Here is a 19648-nt window from a genome sequence, read left to right on the forward strand (position 1 = left end):
CTATGAGTGTGGTTAGTGAGCAAATTATATATAGATGTTCTAGGAATTCAGCAGTTCTTCATCAACAAAATCAACCATAGCTAAGCAAAATTAAGATTAGGCATTTGCTAAATATTGTCTTGGAACGTGGAAAAAAAAATATAGAGAAGCATTCTTGGTACAAAGGCAAGGCTTTCTGAAACATTCAGCTTGTGCTAAAAAAGATCACCATCATGAATTTGTACCAGTGCTCTTACACAGGATTTGAGAGCCCAACTGGAGAGGAAGAGAGGAGGAGAGGGGGAAAAAAAGAAGTAGTTATTCAGCAGGGCATGACCTCAAGGATTTTGCTTTAAAAACATAATCAGTAGTTAATATTTCCCCACGTGGAATCACCTTAAAGCCTCCTCACAGCTCCTGCACAGCCAGCCAGAGCCTCCAGAAGGGACTTTGGCCACCAAGAGCAGGAAAAAGCTCAGGGGATCTCTGGAAATCCCCATGATTTAGGCACCTTCCCCACAGATATATACAAATCTCAGAGGGCAGAAGTGAGGAAAGCACTTCTCTTCCTTTCTCATGCAGAACAGCAAACAGGAGCAGGAAGGCAGAATAACTGGCTGAAACAATTTAATAAATGCTTCTAAGAGTTTTTAAATGCTAGTCTGGAGCTACATGAACTGTAGCCAGGGCAGACTCTTCTCCCTCAAGCAAGCCAGGAAGGGATCTGTATGGCTTGCTGCTGAATAGTTAGAACAACCCCACACACATTAAATCAAACTCCATTCTGTAGAGATGAACTATTCCCCATGGCACCTTGTTTAATCCATGGAATTCCCTGTCATTTTCTTACATGGGCCATTCCACAGTGGTCACACATTCATAGATGTGATCTTTGCTCCCCTCCTAACTTGGTACAATATACATACATGGAGATAAAAATTCCCATAGGTACTTAGTCAATCTCAGAATTGTTCCAAGGACTGGGTGCAGAGTATCTCATGCTGACTGAAGTGACAGCATATTGATTTCTGTCTAGATGATTTGTGATGTCCCATGATGGTGGAAGAATAGAACTTCTTTTTGGAAAGCCTAAAAAAGGTTTGAATTAAACCACCCTTTAAAACAGGACTTGAGTGAAGCATAGTCTTCACCTCAATGTCTGTAACAGGGCAAATTTCATCCTTAAGGCCTTAAATTACAGAAGGAAAACTGGCAGAAATGGTAGATTTTAGGAAGTTCTTTCGTTATATTTCACTTGTTATTCTCACTGTAATCCCAACATATATCAGTTGTTTGTGATTTGTGATTTATTGTTCAATTTTATTATTTCATACTATCTAGTTGAAAATAATTGTTGACTTAATTGGTCCATGCTCTTACAGAAATACTGAAATATTAATCAATACAGAGGCAATGAATTTTGTAAGAAAAGCAAAGACAAGCATGGAAAGACCATTTCTTACCTCAGTTACAGCTTGAATTGATGCACCGTGCTTTAGAAGAAGTTCCATTACTTTTATTCTGTTCTTCTTGCAGGCAATGTGAAGAGGTGTGAAACCATTCTGGAAATGAGAAAGGGGCATTAAAAATTGTGTACCATGGAATTAAAAAATAGAACTGAGTATGGAATTCATAAAATAGATTTTTCTGTTTTAAAGGAACAACTGCCGAATTTATTTTGGCATTGCTACATTTTTCATGCAATAGAAAGTAAAAATTTATAAGAAGATAAAGATCTATTTCATATATCCAGTTTTAATTCTGTCATATATTGCCTACTCCAATAATTAGTTAATTTTAAAAAAATCTCAATTCATGCAAAACTGTCAAACCCTTCTTTTTTGCTTACCATATTCACTTTTACCCGGCTAGAGTTTTCTGGTGGAGTTTTTGGGGAATTTGGGGTGGGTTTTTTGGTTGCTTTTCTTTTGACCTTTTAGAGCTGCTGGTAAAAAAAGCACTTTACCTTTTACAGCTCTGGAATTTACATCTTCTAAACTATGTTTACTACTTGTTTTGTTTGTTTGTTTTTCCCATTAATTCCCTGTAAGCTTACTGCGACTAGAAGCATTTCACCCTTTCCTTTATAAAAGATGTGTGCAGTGGGGTGAACATTAGAACTATCGTCTTATTTAGTGTGAGATGATACCACAGAAAAAAAGTAAATCAGGAAAATAGTCTGTCCAGAACACCCACGATTGGTACAGCAACATCAGAGCACCAAATGCTGCTCGGTACAAAAGAGCCTTTGCAGAACATTCTGAAAACAACTGGCAGAGCTGGTCCCTCAGATCTGATCAGAGTTATCCTTTTTTACCTGCCATATGGTAAAAAGTACTGTATGTTTTCATGATGTGAGGTCCATGTCATTGTCTGTTCCAGTGTAGCAGCTCTCACTCCTCTCCTTGGCAGTGCACAATGCCCAGGGGGAGCTCAGCTGTGTTCCATATCTCCTAATAGCTTGACCACAGACACCTGAATGCAGCTGGTCTGCCACAAAAGGCACAGGGGCTGAGAGAAGGAAATCTGTGGAGCCTGTGCTGCCTTCAAGAGAGTCAATCCCACCTGGCTCCTGAGGGTTTCAGGAGCGCACGAAACATTTCAGGAGCTGAGTGAGTTAGCATCAGGCTGTGAGACCAATCAACCCAATTCATGTCAGAATGCAAATTTGTTTGGAACAGTTCTTGAAGCACAAATCAAAGAGACATTTTAAATAGAATGGACTGAGATTGCAATTTGAACAAAAGGCATTAATGTATTCTGTTTGTATGCAGTTTAACTGCACAAATGTATTTTGCTGCTGAAGTTGTTTCTAAAGCAGAAAGGCACATGACTCCATTGACATGGAATACCACAAATACTCATTATGTAACTCATTCCTACCTTTCACTGTTTCACATCACTGATAACTCAGTGATGTTTTAAACGTCACTGACTATTTTCTGTGTACAAACACTTGGAAAACAAGGATTCTCTCCATACCAAAAACTACAGCAGTTGTGTCTGCAGCTGTTTCATCTACTCATAATCATAAAAATCTACCAGGAGGCAAAAGTGCTCTAGTTACACTAGAAATTCATAAATCACTCCTGACTGTCTGCAAGCAAAGGTCTTCTCTGATTGCAGGGTACATTATCAACACTTTGAACCTCGAGCGTTTGTTCTTGGGCTGTGGCAGTAACAGCCCATCCTCTGTGTCAGCCATCAGCAGGCAGAAAACACCTCCCAGGAAGTCCCAGGACAACTTTGCAGGAATGTTTGGCTGTGAACAGCACCCTGCTGTGTACTCACCAGTGCTTTGGCATTAGGATTGGCTTTCTTGTCCAAGAGAACCTTGGCGACTTTGTAGTGGCCGCAGTGGGCAGCGACATGCAGCGCAGTCAGGTAGTCATTGGTGACATCGTCCACAGGCACGTTGTGCTGGATCAGGAGCTGAACACAGTTTAGATGATCCCCTTGTGTTGCCATGTGCAATGGAGACAAACCATTCTGCAAACAGAGAGACCCAGCAGGATGGGTTAGAGGATGCTCAGAGAAGGGAAACTCCTTCGCGCCGTTCTTGGGAGTGTGTGTTGTATGAAGAATTTTACAAGCCCAGAGAGAACCCAAAATAAACTTAACATGTTCAGTGTAAGGATGGGGGTTCTTACTGCAGAATTTGGAGCTTGTTTGGTAAGAGTTTGTAAGCAGGCCCACATTGAAAAATTGTCATAACATACCAGCCATGCTCTAAATGCAGCTTCCTTCCAGTCTCAGACAAGCTGCTCAATTTCATGAGTTACAAGAGGAACAGCACTTTGTGACTCTTAACACTCCAGCCAGGGAATTTGCTGGTTTTTAAAGCTGAGTTAATTAAACTCACCTCTCTAAATGTGGCCTGTATAAACCAGGCATGACAGCACAGGTCAGAGCATCACTCTGTGAACACTACAGCCTTCCTTCATCCCTCCGCTTGTGTTTTCCTGAATGTGGGTTGTACACATGCTTACACCACATTATCCAGCTCTGGAGACCACTCTTCCCAATCCTCATTGGTAAAGCACCAAAAGTTCCAACTGGGCTAAAAATCTCTGAATAGAGCCTCCATGCTGTGACCTACCAGCAGCAGTGGTAAAGCTGTTCCACCAGGGAAACACCTGAGAGAGACTCACGTACCAGTGAATTGTGTCTTGCCATGTTTAAAATAGTGAACAAGCTGCCAAAATATATTATATTTTCGGAATAAAACCATGAGAGAAAATTCTCAAAAATTGAAAGGACTGACACTATTTCATGATGAAAGGTTAAAAATACACACCAGAAGGAAAGAGCCTTTGTTAGCAGCGGTACACAGCTCCTCCTCCCAGCTGTAGGGCTTTTTTTCACTCGATTCTTCTGATGCCAAATTTAGTTTTGAGTGCAGCATCTATTCTTGTAGCAGCACACAATGGTTTATAAGCTGTAAGCGACTGCCAGCACACTGTGTCTGGAAACACAAACCTTTGCTCACAGGCGCAGTGCCCTCGTGTGACCGCAGCCAGCAAAGGCAAAACCAGCCGGGACCTCGGGCTCTGACACAGACCCTTCCCTCGGCCATGTGGAAACAGCCACAACTCCAAAGGAAGGTGGAAATACGCCGTGGAACAATACTTTAAATCGAGATGGAAGCAGGATGGTGAAAGCAAACAGGTGAACGCTGTCAGAGCTGGGGAGCAGTTTACTGGCAGTGCTGAGACACAGGCACTCTCGGACACAGCAACATCTTTCAAGTAAGATTATCTCATGGGCATCTCACTTGTGATTTATGTTGGCTTGGATAAGCCTCTCTCCCATTCCCAAAGGCTACTACAGCAATTATCTGCATGGAAGCTTCATACTAGCAAGGCATTTTAAATGTTTTCACTGTCTTCTAGTGTAGTTAACAGTAGAACAAAAAAAGATTAATTTCCCTTGGTCACCAAGTCCTCCTGGTAGCAGTTTATAACTGATGATGCTTTAGAGGTAAGAGTAAAAATATCATGAAACTTTAAACACCATCCTGCTCCATTTTTATAAGAAAGATCCTTTGGGTGAAAAGTGTCATTCTTCACAGCAATAGCCAATAAACCATAAACTCAATCTCTTACTCCATTACTTATTAATGGAGTAAGAGATTGAGAAGTTGATATGGGACTCCCTCATAGAAGAGACTTGTACCAAAAAGACTGAGACGGATGGAAAAGAAAGGAAGAAACAGAGCCAATTTGAAAAATCAGCAAAATATTTAATAAAAATCTGTCCTGGACAGGAGAAGTGCAGCAGCTAGCCAGACCTCATGCAGAAAAGTAAGAGACAAGACTAAATAAAATTAAAAAGACAAAAATAAAATTGGAAAATTGTCTTTTGTTATACCCTAAACCAGGCTTAGTTCTGTTGCAGTTGGTGATACTCTATAACCTTACACAAGTCAATATTTCAATGCCACATTTAAAATAAAAATATTACATGTAAAGGTGTTCTCCAGGCCCAAGAGACAACCCAACAATGACCTTAAGAAGTGATCTGGCACTTTAGGATGGAGCCACTTTATAAATACTCTTACATTACTGGTTTTTTTAAGATTTCCAAGAAAATATTAAAAGGGAAAGAAGTTCAAGATTAATCAAAGATACTGCCCACTAAGGACCATAAGGTCACACCGTACCTTAAAACAACCAAATAAAAAAACCTCAGGACAAAACAGGACCACAGAGATGAAACAAAGAATCAGCTGTCTGACTAGATAAACATAACATTTCTGAGCTTATTTTGTAGCTGTGTGGCATTAACTTTAGGGCAAGAAAAAAGAAGAAAAAAGAAGAAAAAAGACAAAGAGCCAAAGAAGTCTGGAAAACCAGTAATTAAAAAAAGATGGACAGTTACTGACAGGAATGTCATTTCTTACATCCAAAATCACTGGCATGTTCAGGATGAGAATTCCCTTTTCACTTTGCTTGTAGAAACCCCCATACAATCCATTAGTCCACCACCTTCCCTGAAAATAAATCTAAGGTTCTTCCAGTGCAAAAAAGGGTCAGCACTACTCTAAACCATCTTTAGCAGGAAATAGCTATCAAACTGCAGCCTGGTTATTATTCTGAAAGAGTTTTATATAACATGAGAAAACTTTGTGAAGTTCAAATTCTTTCAAAGATATGTCCTATTTCCAATAATATATGACTTAATTTGAAGAGAATGGAGCCACTTATTTCTGCAGAGGACAGTACTGCAGTTTAGTGCCAAATGAATGAATTCATTTATGCCATTCAGAGGTACAGCTACTTCTGAGCTCACCTTCTGAAAGTGGTAAAATTAACACATCAGAAGGAAATGCAGGAAGCTCTGCACTTTCTTCTGTTCACTTTTTAACATGTAACAGCTTTCCCTCTTCCAGAGGAGGCTCTTATTTTGCAGAAGTTGTTTATATAAGCCTCTGCAGATCAACATCCAGTCTGTCTCCCAGCCTTAGGCAATTTCTAACCCACTATCCCTTGTAATCTGCCTGATTTTGTCTAGTGAACTCTGGGCTAGGCTCTGTGAGTCTGCTCAGGAGGAGCCACAAATTCAAAACCTACAGTCCTGGAACAGCAGCTTAAGTTTAGGGGTAACACCTGAAAATACAACATCCACTCAACACAGAAATGTAATTCCTTAGGAGAGGTTTTCATTTACCATGGTGGAAATGGAAGAAATAGGGTGTATGTTCATGTGGGTGTCCTTTGGTTTGGTTTGTTGTTGTGGGGTTTTTTGTGGTTTTGTTTTGGTGATGGTTTGGGTTTTTTTCTTCCCTTTAAATGATAAAAAGAGCTTTCCAAGAGGTGGAAGAGCCTTTCTCCCTGGAGTATGAACTTAAGGCTCCGAGAGTGGCAGATGTGGCCCAAAGGGCTCCTAGGCAGCCCCTTGTGGTTCTCCCCTGCTCGTGGAGTTTGCAAGCTAGGGCTGTGGGAGCCCATGGAAATTCCACATGCAGAGGATGGGTGAAAAGTGTCTGTCAGATTACCCATGACAGCCCTTGCCAGTGACTCACTGAGCAGAGGAAAGCTGGTGCCAACCTCCCCAAACAAATGCTAAATATAATCCAGTAAAGGGGGAAAAAAGGAGGGAGGAGAAAAGCAGAATATATAGAAGGGTGCTGAGACAGAATAGGACAGGATGACAGAAAAGAAATAACAACAGAACAGGAATGTTGCTGCAACACACTGGTTACAGACTAAGGAAAAAAAAAACTGTAGTGGAAGGTTATCTTTGGAAAGAACCTCAACGAAGTGCACAGCCCAAATGTCATCCCTGAATGGGGAAGCCATGGATTGCAGTGGTGCAAAGCAGGCTGCTGCTATGAGATTTGAAATCAGCAGTAACAGCACAGCAGAGACCACTGCCTGCAGAGCTCTGGCAAGGGCTTCCTTTAATGCCAGCCCTCGGGTCTACAGCAATCTGTGCACCCTGGCACAGGTGATTTGAAATTACCAGGAAGAATTTTGCATGATAAACTGTAGAGAGACTGAAAGGAGAGAATCTGATAATCAGGCTAAGTCCTTAGGAAATATGAGCTGTCTCTGCAAAGGGACATTGCTCTATTTTTATCTCTTGTCTCTTCTCTAGCCTTAGGGTAAATTGGTACAAGCCGAAGATTTATTGTAATCACCGTGTATTTATTCCAGGATAGACACAGAGTTCTTCAGCTACTGAAATTCTGAGGGACAGGGTTGCCACACAAGCCTTTTTGGTTGGCACAGAAATCTTTTCTTGTATATCTGGATTTAACACATTTTACATATGCAGACGTGCTCTACATACGGCATTCACTTTGGAGAGCTCCCACACAGTTACTTTAAATAACCAAGAAATAGGAAAGTTATTGCCAAACCCTTAAATACATGAGACACACAGAATTACATCAGGAAAAAGAAAAAAAAGGTGCAAGGATTATCCCACCAGGAAAGAGGATCAGTTACCTTGGTTTTGGAAAGAATAGGGGCACCACGATCCAGCAGCATTTCTACAACCTGCTCATGGCCACTTCTTGCTCCACAGTGGAGGGGGGTCAGCCCATCCTGTGGGACACAGAGTTATAGCTCATTAGTGTCAGACATGCTGAAGTCCTGCACACTTCTGTAGAGGCCTGTGATGTCCCAGGAGGCTCATTAATTCCTGCAAGGCGCTGCTCTCCTGCAGATGAACACTGGAACCTGTTTGTTCAAACCAACAGAGCACACCCTGTCTCTGATTTTCTGAACGTGTAAATAGCCATATCACATTGGTGTTCGTGCAATGGGGCTCCTTCCAGGCCCTCATTGCACATGCAAGAAAAAGATGAGATTGCACTTCAGGTGCTTTTTCCTGCATGCCTTGGAGAAGAGTGGGTCTCTCATTTGTCAGTATGCATCGGAGTCAATGGATAGCCAGTCAGTCTGAGAGGGGAAAAAAATCCTCCTCAGACTTTTTTATTACACTGATTTTGACAAGTGTGCAGCAGATGAGAAAGGCATCTTAATCCCAGGTGATGGAAGTGTGTTGGACTCACTTCTGTCTCTCTCTGCAGACTGTGCTTATGTGACCCTCAGCTGAATGACTGGCCTGGAGTCAAGGCACAGTGCCCATACCCCTTTTGGAATAGTTTGCTTAGTAATAATCAACATCCTATTGCTTGTTGCAAATGATGTCAAAGTTGTCAGAAACTTTGGCTTTTTCATTTATAAATCACAAAGGAAGGGTCTCTTCTCTGGTGTCTTCCACTGCTCTTAAAACACATATGTTTTATTGTCTAGAATATGTGTGTCACATCATTTTTATACAAGGGATTATCTAAAATTCCCTCTCACATACTCTCTTCACACACATGCACTCCCCCTCCATTTCTGTATGATAACAAGTATTATTAAGGTACCTCTTTAATAATACTTTCCATGTGGAATTATAATATTCTTTCTTCCTTGGTAATTCCTAAACCACACTCTACTGGAATATCAGCTTAAGCCCTGCAAAGTGTGGAGGGCAGCCAGGGAGAGGGGGGACGTGGTTCAGAGAGCCTTACATTCTCCTGCTTCTACATTTTTGCCTGCTCCTGATAAACCTATGGAAGATAACAGGTAGGAATTTTCATGATAAACTTTCCCTGCTACTTTCATTTAAAACTTGCATGGTTCTCATTGTGCCTGCTCTTTCACTTAAAGTAAGGAATAGATTTTTGACATAGATGAAAAAAATATTTTGGTTCAGACTTAACTCCCTTAACTCAGGGAGTAATTTGTTCCTACAAGATGAATGCAGCTTGGCCCACAGTGTTCTTACTGACGCCTCTCAAGGTGTAATTACAATAATTCTATTGTAATTTCTGCTTCTTCCTGCTATTTCAGCCCATAAAGTACTGGGAAGCGCATCTTGTTAAAATGATACTACACAAATTCAAGATGTATTGCTCAAAATAAATAAAGACAGAGAAGATACCAAAACCCACAAATGATGCATTTTTTTAGCTGAGTTGCAAATGTTTTGCCACAGCTTCACAAGTATTTAAAATGGGTAATGCATATTTCTTATACCAGTAGCTCCCACAGGTGAGGGCATTTCATGTACTGAGCAGACACAAACATTTGATATGAAAATATCACCTACAAAAAGAAAAAAAAAAAGAATACTTGTATGGGAAGGAAAATCAAACCTCAGACCCAGTAAGGCTAGGCAACAGCTGAAGATCACCATATACATTAGATTGTTCACTCTTTTTACTTCCTATAATTATCACATTCTGGAGGTACATCAAAGACAGATACTCAAGGAGATCAGGCACCAAAGTTAGACACCATTTTCCAGATCCAACAACTCCCCAGGTCATTTCACCAAAATACCATGGTTAGCTCATAGAGAATGAGACACATTTGATCATCCTGTACCATGCTAGACCCTTCCAGTGCTCCCAGAGCCCCACCCCTCCGTGGTGATTCTGGCTGACAAGGTTTCTGGGCTCAGGAGGAGCAAGCAGCCATGCTTGGCCAGCTGGACCTCATTCTGGGCCACACAGCAGTCACTACCAGCAGAGGCATCACTGGTGTGTGTCATTGGTGTGTGTGACACAACAGGACGATGCACAGGGGTGCTTGTTGGGACAGCTGATCTACAGCTATTGTTCCCATGATGTCAGGTCTCCCTCTGCAAAGAGCAAATACACTCCAAGACAGATAATTTAGCAACATAGATTTTTTTTTTTGTAGTTTCAAAAGACACTCTTCACTGGTTTTGTTAATTGGTGCATGACACTGAGAGCAGGTAAAGAAATGTGCAGGGGTAATCTAAAATGCAGATAAGAAAGACTTCGCTTTTAAAAAGAGATTCTAAGATTAAACCAGACTGCTATGAGCTCAGCAAGACTTCACTGACTTTGTCAGGAGATCTTCTAGTTGCTTATTTACTGTTCACATAGACTATACCATGTGAAGCATAAAATATATTACATGTATTAGGAAGCAAACTTGACTTAATATGAGTCTGCAATGGCTCAGAAAAACCATTACAAACGATTATGACAATAATCTGCAGATTAAGGACTCTGTAAGTATGCACTGACATGATAAATCATATCATCTGTATTATCTATCCCTCCAGAGAGCCTGAGAGCAGCTTCAGCAAAGCCAGGAGGACAATAGGAGGAGCTATGATTAGGTACAAGCTTCCCATTAGCATTGCACACCCATCTCTGGGGCTGCTGCCTGCTTTAGCTTTTCTTTTAAACACACACAAATGAGACCTAAGGATTGTTTCTGGTCCCTGCTGACACTCAGGTGCCTGTGTAGCTCTCTGATCTTGTTACACTAAACTGCCCTGAGACTGAGCCTTCCTGCTGCTGTGGGTTTCCTCACCACCACGATGGCTTTAAGGGACCCTGAGCAGTGTGGGGTCAGCACAGAGCAGCCTCCTTGTGCTCCCCAGCTCCCTCTTCCCTGTCAATGCTCCCCCAGGATTCCCCTTGCATTGTGGCATGGGGAATTTCCCAAAGATTCCAAAGGGCTCTGTCCCACTCCAGCTCTCCTGAATTCTTCCCTCCTTTGGCAAACTGTTGCAAACTGCCCCTTCCTGGGCAACAAACAAGGTTTGCCCTCCCTGCTCGTGCAAAGCACACTCAGGATGCCAAGGCAGTGCCACTGCAGTTATTTCATATCTTAATACATGTGGGTTTTCTGGAGCAGCTTATGCATGATCTGATGCATCTCCAAAGAGCATATCCCATGTGTTTTCATGCAGATATGAGTGCTGGGCCTGTTGTTCAGCTGCAAAATCAGTAGAATGAAGATTATAAACACTTACTGTTAATCCAGGCTAAAACTTGCTTGCTGCCTGCTTCAGACACAAATTCACTTTGGCATATACAGTATTAGACAGCCAAAGCAAATCAAGCTAATTTAATCAACCTCTCTAATTAAATTTTACTTTTTAAAGTCTTTTCTGGAAGACAGAAAAAACATAATTAGGGCAACATTCAGTAAACATGTTACATGAGGCATTAACAGGCCTTTGCCCAGAATCTTGGTTAAAAACCAGAATGATTAAAGCTGCCCTGGCAGCACACAGTTCTTGAGGGGTACCCTTAAGAATTCAGTACCCAGCCCCAAATACCAGTTGCTAGACATCTCACACACGAAAAAGAAAACAGAGGGAAGACGAACAGCTGGTTAAAATAAACAATGCAACATAGCGTGAACTAAAATGGAAAAAAAAAAAAGGCTTCTCTGAGTCTCAAAATAGTTTTAACATATTTTTGGGATATGTCTCACATGTTCTCTCAAGTCCCAGCTACAGTGTGCAGGTGTGTAAGAGTATAATGGTGCTCATCAAATCCCAGTCCTAATGAATCCAGAGAAAGTGGGAGCTCCTGGATTACTTTTACAGTTATTTAAACAGGATAAGGATTTAGCCCTTCATGTTAACCTTTTGTGCAGTACTTCAGCACTGCAGTTTCCTGGACCATCTGTCAGCAGCAAATGCAAATGCTCATGTTAATGACTAAGGAAAAGAGATCATTACCTCAACTCACTTATTGCTCAGGAAAGGCTTTTCATTAATTTACCTATAAAACTATTTGTTTTGTGAACAATAAAAAAAAGTATTATGTGGACAGTATTCCAGTATCCCCTACAGAGGATGGATTGCAGGAACAGATCACAAAATGCCAGCTGAATAGATAAATCTGTCCCATCTAAGAGTCAGAGTAGCAAATCCTGGCTCTGTTGGTCAACAACACAAAACAGTATGTTCTGCATTCTCATTTAAAGGTGAGATACAGACATGAAACAGGAGAAACAAAGGTCTAAGAGTTTCTCCCCCTGAGCAGTAAAACTACAAATTTCAAGATTTTTTTTTTAATCCTTTCATAAGGGTACAGAACCTTTGCCATTTACCTTTAAGGAGGTATTTTGTCTTCAATAATCAACCTTTGAATTAAACAATATCAAATGCCCAAGACAAAAAAACTATCCTAATAGAAAAAAAAAAATCTGCTTATCTCTTACATACAAAAATTCTGTAAATCTCTTAGAAAAAAATAGGAAAAATGAGAGGGGTCTCACATTTATAAATATGGCACTAGGAGACTCACTCGTTTTCACATGTAAATCCCACCTGTTATCAAGTTGTGTGTGCATTCAGCACCTGCCCCTCACAGAACACACAATGATGCTGGGCTCTGCCTGGGCATCCAGCTGATAAGCAGGGCTTGACACATGTATCAGAAAAGACAGCCTCAGCTGCTCTTTGCCTTTCAATGCATCCAGCAGTGGTGATGCTGTGGTAAGGGATATGACCAGAGCCTTTGTCACCCTGTATTTTTGTAGGGCTATTCTATATCTGGGACATTGAAAAGAAAAATAGTGGATTAAAAAAAAAAAAAAAAAGAATAGCTACAAAGTTGACATATCTTAATTGGAAAACAACATTGGGTCAGGTTGGAACAACAGGAGAGATTTAGCAGGAACATGTGTTGCGCCAGCTCAGGGCAATTCATCTTTGCTGTTGAATATGAGAACCAGGCAGGCTCTCCCGAAGCAATGCCCTGTTTCACCCTGCACCTCTCAGCCTTCTCTGGCTTTTGGCACTGATGTGTGGGCCCTGCTGGTGCTGCTCCCTTTGTGGGTCCTGCAGGGTGTGATGCTCCAGGAGCCACCCCGAGCGCAGCCTCACCCAGCCCCGACTGCAGGACACGTCCCCTGCCAGTGCCAGCACCACAGCCCTGAGTGACACACATGCAGCAGGAGCTGTGCACATCCCTCCCGGCCTCTGCACAGGATGGGTGCCTGGGCAAGCAGGCAGGCTCTGGGGGAGCCAGGAAAAACAAGGCAGCGCTTCGTGAGCCACGGTCATCACTGCCTCTGCCTCGGTGGGAAGCTGTGCCAGCCTCAGGAGCTGTTAATGCTGCTGCCCCTCTTCCTAGATCCTGTTTCCGTCCCAGCCTGTATTTTTAGTTACATAAATTATCCCAGTGTCTGACCCCGAGCTTGTGACAGAGGAAATGAAGCAGAGCACGAATTTTCCTAACTGAAAGAACTAACTTGACTCCAGCTATTTAAAGTACTGGTCCCTAATGATTTGGACTGCAGTGGGCCATACAAATACTTGCAGAGGGAAGCAACTAATCCCCCATCAAGCCCCCTTCTCCCTGCTCTGACCAAATGCACATCTGTCACACACCACCAAGCCGTGTCCCTCCCCACCATAAGGCAGAAGCACACCCCTTATCCTGGTACCCCTATGTGGCACAGAGGAGGCTGGAATTTCAGTCCAGGAACTATACCAAATGTCCACATTACCCATGAGAAGTCATTCGTCTCTTCCACGTTATTGCCCAACTAGAAAAGAACCTAAAACATTTTAGAAATAAACCATCAGCTACTAAAGGTAAAATAGAAGCAATAAGGAAGAACATGTGGAGAGAAGGAAGAGATGACAAAATAAACTGACCCAGTTTCTGAATTCGACAGAGAACAAAAACACAAATGTGCCTAACAAGCACTGCAGGAAGTCTCAGGCACTACAGTAACCAAACAAAAACCTGTGAATACAGGAACAACTGCAGAAAAACTATTCTTAGGTTTTACATTTCTTTTGCTTAGAATGATTCTGAATGGTTGAACTTATATAGATGAATTCAAAATGGAAAAGGTAGAGGTGATAAATTAATATGTCAAGAAAATGATAATTGTCAGAAAGTTACTGGGACAGCTCTTGACAGTTACCTCTCACACACAGGAGTGTGTTGCAAAGACTGCCCTGACAGCCCACAACACCACTAGCTCCAGATTTATGATTTACTTCCAAACATTTGAACTTTTTCCTTCTTTCTCTCTTTTTTTTTTTTTCCTTCTGCTATACAACAAATAAAATATCCCTGGCTTGGTTGGGTTTTAACTACAGCAGTTAGACATAACCACATGCATTGAGTTTCTAAGTCACTCAGGGCACTGATTTAGGTGTCAGCCTGATGGAAACCAACCCTGTGCCTGCCCCATGTGCTGACAAATCCCACAGAGAGCCTGAGCTGCAGCAGAATCATCAGCCACAGGACACTCTGTGACACTGCCTGTGGATAGTGAAAGGCAAACACACTCTGCAGCTCAAAGTTACCCTGCTAGCATTCAAATTCTGAAATATCTGACTTGAATTGTCTTTAGCATCCTCCTGCACATTCACCTCTACTCCCAAGCAGATAAAAGCAGCTCCTAATTAAACACTGGAAAGGGAACATGGAAAATGGTTGGCTCTGAGCTTTGCCATCCTTGGTGCTTCACACACTGCTGTAAGAGATGTAAAATGTTACTATCCTACTGCAATAATTTCATTAAAAATAAATGCAGTGCAGCTGTAGCAGCCTCCTGGGAAGATGAATGATTTAAGCTCTACAGCAACACTCAGGTCAGAGGCAGGCATTCCACACAGCCACTTACAGCACTCACACTTGAGCTTACCCTTGTTTTGGCATCAATTTTAGCTCCTCGATCAAGTAGGAGTTTGACCATATTTGCATTTCCCCTTTTTGATGCAACGTGCAACGGTGTGATATCATTCTGTGGAAGAAAACAACATGAAAATAAATATGCATATGTCTGTCTTTCATGAATTCCATTTCTGGTCTGCTCACAGAGTGAATTATGCCCAATTTGCTAAATCATAACACAGTTTGTTTCCCTGGGAGCATGAAAGCAAAAGGAAGCTGTGCTCAATCACACATGTGAATTACTGGCCTGATATCTCAACATAAACACAGTGAAGACAAAAGTAAAATTGTTGCTAGGGTTATAAGATGACATGATTGTGCCTCAGCTCACAACTTTTGCTTAAGGGTTGAACTTATACAATTTTACTGAATCTTAGCAATTTAATCCAGCTGTAGTTGTTTAGGAACCTGTAGTGATAAGGATTCAAAACTCAACTTCACAAACCTTGTAGGATCCATAGAAAAATAAACAAAACCATTATATCTGCAGATCTCATACAACAATTATGAGAGGCCAGCATTACTTATTTCTGAACATTACCAGCAAACCCTGAAAGCCTGGCAAGCACCTTCATTTCAGCTGCACCATTAATTTTGCCTCCTCAATTTGCTCCTCTGATGGGTGCAACACCGTGCTGGAAGTGGGGCTGCAGAGGAGTGTGTGTGCTTCCCTGAGTGTGCCTGGCAGGCTGGCACAGGCAGGGATGAGATGCTGCACATCCAGGACAGTTACATAACCCACTCTGAGCACACACAGGCTGCACTTCCCAACAAGATGCAGCCAGGACGTCTCTTCATGCTCTGCTGACTCCTTCATCTTGTGCCCTGTGAAGGCCACGTCCTGTGTGCATCTGATCATATGGAGCCAAGGAAAAATAAAGGGATCCAAGCAGAGCACGCAGCCAGGGTATGCAGGCACAGAGAATTGTAGAGGATGTGTTCCTGGGTGCTGGGGGCAGCACACACAGCTGGCTGTGAAAGCCAGCAGCCCTGGCACCCAGCAGAAAGCAGCACACAGTGTCCAGTGCATCAAAGGCTCCCTGAGCAGCAGGGAGGGCATGGCTGGCTGACCTGGCCAACAGAGCCTTCAGCAGCACAGGTGAGTGCAGTGATGGAGAGCAGCACCAAGACAAGATCCCCTCTCAGCTCTGGCAAGCTGACTCACAGCCTAATCATAACACCAAGTACCTCATGCACTGCTACATTTACACAAAATTTCACTATGAAGAGCAAACTCACAGCTACTAGAAAGTACTAATTAATGTTATCTCAGAGGTAAAATACATGTTAGCAAGGTTAAATGACAGAGATCCTTTCTACAATATTCATGATCATTAGAGGATCAAAGTGATGACTGTGCCAGGGTAGCTAGCTTCTCATTCCTTTAAAAAGCAAAGTAAAACAGGAAGATTAAACAGCACATTAAACAGAAAGTGCAGCATGTCTAGTCCTTTCAGGGAGGTAAAACTATGCAATCACTTAAATTTTCTGTGAGATGGTTTTGAAAAAGAAGAGTTAATCCTATTTGACTGGGAGCTGACACTGGATATAATATGGGGTCACTATATTATTGTACCAGTCACAAAAAGGAGCAGAAAAAAAAGGAGAAAAACAATTATGTGGAGATACTTTCTGCTTTTTTTCTCTTCCCAGGAGGAAAGATGTTACTGAGTTCAGAGGGAGCAAGAGATGAGTTCTACTTTCCCAAGAAAAAAATGGTAAAGGAAATAACTTTTGTGTCTTCAAGTAAAGAGTACTGCAGATAATTTAGATTAAAGAAACACCTTTTTCTACTTGCTGATGTTAAGGGGTAAAGAGTTCAACTCAGCCTAACAGAGCCTAGTGCCCTGGTAATACATCAAAATAATTTAGTACTAATAATTTACTGCCTCATACACAGACAAGAAGAAAAGCATTTTCCAAGCATCAAAAAAGAAACAGAAGGAAGGGACAGCATTACAAAAGGCAAGACAAACACCTGTTAGAAGTCTGGTACGCATTCATCTCAACATTAAGCTGAATCTAGTGCAGCACAAGGGAGGGCATAACCACACAAGAACCTGCACTTTGGATCTAATTATTTGCCAGTCAAAGCTACTGCTGCCATGAATGAAGGAGAGTTGATTCTGGAATAGAGGGATGAGTGCTGGCAAACACACAGCTCAAAACTAAAAGCGATGACTTGTTAGCAATTAAGATGACCCCTTAGCAATTAAGGGTTAGGTGACACTGTTTGCTTGCAACGGTGAAAAAATGAAAAATATCCACTTTCATGTTCAAAACCAAGTCCTGTTCAAATGACATTCAGATTTCTGGATTGCTACCAAAGCTATTAGGACAGCATATTTCTCTCCCAGTTTCTGACAGGGGCGATCACGCTGGCTGGAAATGTGAGGAAATTCTCCAGCACCAAATGAGGGCTGAGCTCGAGAGCCAGCAATCCATCTTTGCTCTATGTGATCACCTGTCTTTACAAAAAACATTTAAATTCATTGTCTTTAGCATCTTGAAACCTGGAGTTACTTTTGGTTGAAAATAGGCAGCAAGTTCACATTACAAAGAGATGGATGGAGAAAGAACGTGACTGCACAAAAAAAAAATTTTTGAGGAAAACCAACTACACACAGCTTCCCAGAAATAATTAATGGAGCAGGAGGAATCAAGGAAATTAATCTCTGTATGTTCAGTGTAATATCTGTCCTTATGGATGACCAAAGAGCTTCTCTTTCCTAGGAAAGAGCACTCATTCCCTTGGAAGGAGTTTGCAGCTTTTGTTGTACTCTACTAACCCGATCAGGCAGTTCATAAAAAAATTAAAGGAATGAATAATTAAAAACACTTTTAACCTTTTTCAACCTTAACATCTCAGGAAAACACTGTGAGGAAAAGAAGGGAGGAACAAAGGGGGGGCAGGTCTCTATTAGAATTTAATTTTGCTGTTTAGCTATTTAAGCTTTTACTGGTAGAAAAGAATGCTAAGTAATAATTCAGCTGGCTGAGAGTTCTGACTCCAAACAGATGAAGGAAGAGATGCATTATCTGAATGCTTGAATAATTGCACACTGATGTTCAGGCCAAGAAACTTGGCTTTGGTCAATACTCTGTTGTACCAAGTCTTAAAGAATCACAGCTAGAAGTTTCATATGCATGGTCCTTTTCCATCTCTCATCTCACAATTAAGGACACAAACTGAGAAGTGAAAAAACCTCAGACAACACCATCATTAATTCTTCTGATGACAAAATGTAAAGCAAGGAACTCAAAATGGAGTTATTTGTACTTGTCACAAGAAACAAGAGATAAAAAAAGCTTAACAATATATGCAACTTTGGTGTTGTTTATTAACACTAAAACTGTGGTATCAGCAAACAAAATAGCCACCAAATGTAAGGTTCTGAATTCTTCAGTGTATCAACAGCATCCGCTGTCTTTTCAGTCTATTTTTATCCGTTTGATCTTCTATAAATTTCTCCCTTTGTTCTTAAGATAGAATAGTAAATCAGGAAATTTTTGAAGACGTTTTCCCGCAGTAATAAAGCTGAAATGCCTTCCAAAAGCTGCCATTAAATTATGTGGTTCAGATCCAGAGCTCCTGCTGGAGTGCTGCTTGCCCTTGCTGTTGAAATATCCAACGTTGGGTAATGTCTCAGGCAGACCCCTTCACACTGAGGTACAATTTGTGAGTATAAATTCAAAAGGGAATATGAAACATCATTGTGAGAAGAGCAAGCTAAAACTATGGAGAAAATGGCCATAGCATTATCACCTAGAACACAGCCTTTCCTCTCCTTCTTGGCAGATTTCCTGGGACAAGTGACCTGAAGCCCTCTGAGGCTGTACATAGCTCAAATGCCATGGATTAGGTGCAGGCAACTTTTTCTACACATCACAGCATTGTGGATGGTGGTTTTCCCTTTGTGTCCATCCACTGCCTGCTGCAGCTCCCTCACACTGAATGATTTAAGCTCTAAAGGGCTCGTGCCTTCCTCCAGAGCCACACAACATCCACAAATACGATGGGAGAGGAGTGCTGCTTTTACAATCCGTGGCTTTTGCTTGTGCCTGATCAGAGGGAGCACCAGGCCTTTCCAGCTGCAGCTCTCTATCTACAGCTTCACAAGAAAACTCAAAAACTTTTCAGTTATCTTGTGTTGAGATAACTGAACTAACTAACATGCCCCAGCTGAAATGAGACCAGCTGCCCTCTGACACACAGTGTTATCCATCACAGCTCACCACAGTAGTCAGAATGGGTCCATTCTACTACAATTTAGCCACGTGGATGGTTAGGAAGTGAAGGAAAAAATAGGGTTAAAACTGTCAGTGTGCAATGGTTCCATTTTAATGCATTCAGATAACCAGGAACTCCCCCTGGGTTTCTGGTGTGCTACGCTGTCCTACGAGATTGCCTCTTTCTCCCATCACAGCTGGAGTCTCACAAGCATAAGGATGCTAATAATAACCAAGAAAAGTAAATGTTTGCACTCACAGCTTCATATTGGGCTCTGAAATTCACCTTAAAGGAAGGCACGAAACAAAGGGAAAACATCTCCTAGTCATGTGCTGCATTGATTTAAATGGACTGAGCAGCTGATCACATCAGGACTGTGAAAACTCACTGCCAGTCACATGGACTCGGCATTTCTTCTTGCTGCCAGTGAGAGAACTCACCTCCACCTCTGAGCTCTCCCA

The 19648-nt window shown here is 41.8% G+C and overlaps 1 protein-coding gene across 12 annotated transcripts in view; it reads right to left on the bottom strand.

The window, feature by feature from the left end:
* The window catches only part of ANK3 (ankyrin 3), a 282760-nt gene that overhangs the window by 102209 nt on the left and 160903 nt on the right, over window positions 1-19648 (bottom strand). For all 12 annotated transcript variants that reach the window (XM_054276898.1, XM_054276896.1, XM_054276897.1 and 9 more), the window contains exons 8-11: window positions 14928-15026; window positions 7932-8030; window positions 3271-3468; window positions 1443-1541 (exon numbers count right to left, since the gene is read on the bottom strand). In XM_054276898.1, the coding sequence (XP_054132873.1) occupies window positions 1443-1541; window positions 3271-3468; window positions 7932-8030; window positions 14928-15026 (495 nt within the window). The remainder of the gene's footprint in view (window positions 1-1442; window positions 1542-3270; window positions 3469-7931; window positions 8031-14927; window positions 15027-19648) is intronic.

This window comes from Melozone crissalis, unplaced genomic scaffold (genome assembly GCF_028551555.1).
Source record: "Melozone crissalis strain CALT ecotype California unplaced genomic scaffold, PUWL_Pcris_2 ptg000019l_1, whole genome shotgun sequence".
Classification (NCBI taxonomy): Eukaryota; Metazoa; Chordata; class Aves; order Passeriformes; family Passerellidae; genus Melozone; species Melozone crissalis.